The sequence below is a fragment of the Wasmannia auropunctata genome, unplaced genomic scaffold (genome assembly GCF_000956235.1).
Source record: "Wasmannia auropunctata unplaced genomic scaffold, wasmannia.A_1.0 LD334385.1, whole genome shotgun sequence".
NCBI classification, from domain to species: Eukaryota; Metazoa; Arthropoda; class Insecta; order Hymenoptera; family Formicidae; genus Wasmannia; species Wasmannia auropunctata.
In genome coordinates, this window is record NW_012028505.1 from 203,675 (window position 1) to 209,823 (window position 6,149).

A 6,149-nucleotide genomic window follows, 5' to 3' on the forward strand; every position below is an offset into this window, starting at 1 on the left:
TTTATAATACGATGAAATAATTTGAGTGGAAAGAAATAAAATAAACAGGTCAAAAGTTTCTAGCTGCAGTGCATTTTGTACTAAATTGTACAAAATTACCAATTTTATGTGAATACCAATATTTGTGTAAAAAAACATCAATCATAACATTAGTAGCATAATAAATATCCTAAACTTTTGACGATTAATATTTTTTATTTTATTTTTGTAGAAGTTAACTATTCTGAGAGAATATGAAACATTGAAATGATTGTCGCTAAGGAACTGTTTTATATTAAAAAAAAAGTATTCTTTATTTCTTGTGAAAGCCGAATAAAAAGATGAAGTGTAAGAGAGAGAGAGAGAGTTTGACTAATATATCGACAACTTCTGAGGGCCAATCAGAAGATCCAGCGCGTTGTGTGTCACGACAAGCCCATCCCCAACGAAACGATTGGTTAGCAGCAAAATGGAACTCGGGTGGGGAGAACTACCACCACGGGCACTCACGTTGTAGCTCTGGAAAACCAGAACCATTCGGTACTCGGAACCCGAAGCCATCGTTCTCGCGAGGTAAGCAAACGTGAAGTTCCCTCTCCGCCTTGCATTCGTCCGTGGCTTCGTTTGCTTGAAAACTAAGATCGGCTCGGAGTATCGAAAACGCGTCTCGTGATTTTTATAACGCTAACAAAGATGAGTAACAATGGAGTACACTTTAAAGACATTGGCAGCGTATGAGCGCGACAACATATGAGGGAACTGACAGGAGGACCAGGAGTGACGTGAAAGTGAAACGAGAATCTGGTCTCATCATATTGTGTGCAAGATTGAATTGTGCAGTGACCGACAATCTCTTAATGTTATGCCATAAAACAAATAGTAATAACTTGTCACTATAGTGATTGTTGTTGAACACGACGCTTTGTAAGACGAGAGTCTCAATCACGGCAACAAAATTGATCTGGACTTTCAACGAGCCGCCGGCTTTATGAGGTGAGCCTTCTTTTTCCAATCTTTCAAAAGTGGAGTTACTTGTAAAATTACGTCCTGGAAACTAAAAAGTAAAATCTTATACTCACGCACGTCTCTCACAAGTTCTACCCTAAAGCTTGTCTACGACATTAAAATTTTAATAAATCAGAAACTTCATACGATCAAAATTGTTAACATCATAAATCTGAAATTGTTTATTTAAAAATCAAAGTATTATATGTCAATTTATAACTGTGCGTTTCTCAAAAATATATATTTTGATCTCTCTATTTTTACTATAATGTGATCTTAGCATATTAAATAAAATATCTCTGTAGACATTCTAAAAAGAAAATACGGGAATATTACATTTATTTAAAAGTTCATTATTTTTTGTAAATCGTTAAAGTCTTATTCAAGTAAATAAATTATATTTTATATTCATGATACATATATAATTTTTAGTAGCATAATCAAATAATGAAATTTGTATCTTTTTAAGTTTCCAAGAAAACTAAACTCTTAATCAAATATATTAAAATTTACCGATACGAGTCGCGGTAATTAAAGTGCGTAAAGTAACAATCAAGAATTAAAATGCATTAAATAGAATGGGTGATAACAAGTCGTGTTAGATAAAATACAATTAATAAATAACACCACAAACGTTTAAATTCTTGATATGGATTCTCTTTAGAACTAAACTGAAGAGAATTTATGTTCATATTCATAGCCAAGGATCGAAACGTTTGTAGCATACACTATGGAAAAATGTCTTTAAAAAGACGAACAATGAATATGTCTATAAAAAAAAAAGAGAACCCAACTCAATAAAAAAAAATTAAAGAAAAACAAGGTAAATTTTTCTCGAGAAAACTACGTTACAAATCCAATATTAAATATTTGTTTTCTTATGCATCTTTACATACAATAAAAAATATACACTATAACTTAATTTGCAGAAAAAATGAAAAGTACGAAATATAGCCGAAACCTTATAACCACGACGGAATCAATAAATTTTATTATATTAAAGTTATATTAAAATTTTAAATGTTATATTAGCATTTTACTGCTAAAATTACTTTACTTGTTTAGAAAGTCATGACTTTATAACATAAATACTTCAATTATTAAAGTATTAAGTATTAAAGTATTTTATTTTCTGAAAATAAAATACTTTCATACTTGGTACTTTAATAATTACTTTTATTTTGGATACTTTTATTTTGGAAAATACTTTAATACTTAATACTTTATTAATTACTTTAAGTAATTATACTTTTTGACTATAAACTCCTAATTATTGAAGCATTTGTGTTATATCATCGTGACTTTCTAAACAAGTAATTTTAACAGTAAAATACTAATATAACATTCAAAATTTTAATATAACTTCAATATAAAGAACTACTGCAAAATTGAATCACTAAATTATCTTTTAATAGAAATTGTCTTTAATAAAATGCTCAAATATAAATCATATTATAAGAAAAGAGAACCTTTCAAATATGTAGACGAAGTTTATTAAAAATAAATAAAATGATAAGCAATATGTGTTAAAGAATCTCTAAATTAGTTAAATTACTAATTAGTATCGCTATTGAATGAACGTGTTACGTAATTGCGCTGATTCAATTTCGTAATGGACATATTCAATGTCACCGATTTAAAAAATAGAATTAATCTATCATTATTAATATATAATAATATTTTTAAAGATGTGTTTAATAGCATTGATAATATTAATTCAAAAAACATCCAAATAATATGAAATAAAAATCAGAGAAATGCCAGAATTGCATCATTTTTAAGTCATTAATATTAATGATATTAAAATTTACGTAAATCATCAAAATTCAGTTTTGCAAGACCCTGATATATTTTCTATATTTGAAAACTACATGGTCTGTCCCAAAAATAATGAGATTAGTTTTGGCGTTCCAATCAGAATTGTCGGAGGACGAGGTCTTTGATGCGGGATGTCAGGTATAATCTGACTCTTCCCAGTTGCCTCCAAGCCTTTCTATTAGTCGATACCGTCAGTAAAGTGTGTTGTGTAGTTTTTGTATCTAATTGTCTCGGGCGAAAATTCAGCAGTCTCGAGCAGCAATCAAATTCTGCGTGAAACTGGGAAAATCTGGTTCCGAAACGTTGGAGATTTTGAAAACAGCTTATGGAGATACTGCTTTGTCTTCAAAATTTGTTCGCGTAACGCTGCTCGCAAAATACACCACTGTCTGTGCTGAATTTTCACCCGTGACAAGACACAAAAATTACAACGCATTTTACTCAGTTGTTGACGGCATTGACTGCTATAGAAAGGCTTGGGGACAGCTGAGAAGGGTCAGATTTTGACCTGACATCCCGCACCAAAAGCCATGTGCAATGGATCCACTTTTCGGCAATTCGGATTGGGTCCCCAAAAATAGTCTCATTACTTTTGAGGACAGACTATGTGTTATGTTAATTGCTTTGATAATAATGAAATGAAATTTCACTAATCTTTCTTTTTGATTATCTGCAATCTGTAATATTTCATTACCATATATTGCAAACTTTTATTTATAAACAAAAGCTATTTATATCTTAAAACAAGATGTTCGCGTACAAAAACTTTAGAAACTTTATCGAAAAATATCCCACTTACGTAGATTAAAACTTTAAATAATTTGAAGAAATTAAGGCTCGTATAATGAGTAGTTATAAATAGCTCAATAATGCCTTTGCGAGTCAACACGGATGTTGATGTGTAATCATTTTTTACTGTTACAATATCAAGCCACATACAAACTATGCGTAGCATAAACTGTCGGTCTTGAAACACAGCTCTGACATGAGACCAGAATCCACTGTAACGAAGAAATATTAAATTGTCCAACAATTTAATATTTTTGATACTAAGCATTTCGATAATAAGATGCTAATAAGAAACAATATTTTTCGCAATAAATTCTTTATAGATTTTGGGGAAGAAAGATTCTTATAGATGCTTATTAGCATCGAGAATATTAAATTGTTGGACAATTTAATTCGTTACAGTGGCCTCATGTCAGAGCTGTGTTTCAAGACTGACAGTTTATGCGGCGCACAGTTTGTATGTGGCTTGATATTGTAACAGTAAAAAATTACTACACACCAACATCCGTGTCGGCTCGCAAAGGCATTATTGAGCTATTTACGATTAAATAATTTATTAAATTTAAAAAATATTCGCTTTGGCTATGGTGTAATTAACAAAATTTATGAAAAATTATTCAAGAAAGACATCGGCAAGTGACATATAAGATACTTCTCAAATTTGTTTTTAAATTTATAATTTGAAATGCGAAATGTGTGATTCGTAACATTCGATACTTCTCAAGCTTCGCGATCGCATTGAATTTAATATTATTTACCGCGGCTGTTGTGCGTATTTCGAAGTAAATATGAACGTTTAATTAATTTATTTACAAATTAAACGCAAAGATTTGAAAAGTAAACGATATTGAAGTTGAAATAGGCAATAAATTGCAGCTTGCTGCAGTCATCCCCGGTTCTCTCGGTGACCCGCGTCTAAACATTCAATTAGCACTTCCTAATCTCTCCCCCGTCGTTCGTTGTCAACAGCCATTACTTCCAGCATCTTCTCGATCTCAGTGAGTTATTCTCTTATTCTCACACACACATACACACACACACACACACACACACACACACACACACACAGAGGGAAGGGGGAGTTTCTCAAAGAAACACCCCAAACACCACGGAACGATGATGACGGGATGGTTGTTCCACCCCTTGCAACTTCAACTAACCGACATATCTATTAATCCGCCCTGAATGACACTCGAGGGTGGCACTCGCTCACTCGTTGTTCCCTCTCCTCCGTACGAGGGGTGATCCCGACCCTACAAAATCGTAACTACCGCTCCCTCTCTTTTTCTGGATCCTCCTCCGACCACTACAGGTTTTTTTTTTTAACGAACGCTCAAGGAGGTTCAGTGCGATAATTGTGTTAGTTCGAGAAGTTTTGGAATGAGAAGGAAAAAGAAGAAGGAAGAGAATCGAAGAGTGAGATGGCAAGTGAGTCGTTTGGCGTATACCCTTTGCCGCAGGAACGACGTTTAGGGGTACTGAAGAGCGCGCGCGGAACGTGCCGAGATTGGTTAATGGCTTTGATACGAAGAAGAGGATAAGATTAATTTGCTTACGAATCGAAAAGCAAACGAATAAGCAATTATGTATCGCGAGGAGAATCCATTCTCATCTCATTCGACCTCCTACGAAGACTTTACGATACAGTTGAGATCCACCGATTATTAGCTAATGCAACAGTGCTATAAAAAACAAACAAGGAGGAAGCAATGTTTGTTAATATCGTAATATGCAAACTGGCAAAATTTAGTAAATAATATTGTTTATATCTTATTATATTTATATTTTATTATAGATTCCATTAACATAACGGAAATATTTTCGTGAACACAAAATACTTATATTGTTTCCTAAAGATGGAAATATAAATAAGTCATTAATACATAAAGAACTATTAAAATACTATTATAAAGAATATCATTACTCTATCTAGTGATAACAATAATTTTTAACACATTATTTTTGTTGCAATAAAAATTATAGTTTATATTATTTCGAAAACATATACTTTCCAAAATGTACACTCTAAATTCGTTGCAGTGAGATTTCACTGCAAAGCAGTGAAATTTCTCTTTCAAAATTATGCGACAACCCTCTTTGCAGTGAAATTTCTCTTTAACTTAAAGTGAACTTGAGTCACTGCAGTTAACAGTGACATTTTAACTGCTAGTAAAGTGACTTTTTTACTCTAATGAATTTTAGATAGGCTCCAAGAAATAATCAAATATAGTGAATGCCTATGAAGAGGGAAATCTTATAGATGCATATTAGCATCGAAAGATATTAAATTGTTCGTCAATTATATTTGTTACAAGTTTCCGACTTCATGCAAAGAATGTGTTTTAAGACCGACAAACCGTGCGACGCGCAGATTGTGTGTGGTTGGATATTGAAACGATAAGAATTTCACATACCAACACCCGTGTCGGCTCTCATTAGGCAATTACTTCACCATATTTTTTACTCTAGTAAAATTACTTTTCACTGTTAATATAATAAATTATTTTCTACCGTCAAAAAATTTTCACTGCTAAAAAAGAGATCGGAAGAGCACACGT

At 32.3% G+C, this 6,149-nt stretch overlaps 1 protein-coding gene across 1 annotated transcript in view; it reads left to right on the top strand.

Moving 5' to 3' along the window:
* The first annotated feature begins 514 nt into the window (after window positions 1-514).
* Window positions 515-6,149, top strand: part of LOC105458699 (transcription factor Sox-2) — a 45,605-nt gene continuing 39,970 nt past the window's right edge. The window contains exon 1 of the mRNA XM_011704194.1: window positions 515-972. Within this exon, the coding sequence (XP_011702496.1) occupies window positions 968-972 (5 nt within the window). The 5' untranslated portion in view covers window positions 515-967. The remainder of the gene's footprint in view (window positions 973-6,149) is intronic.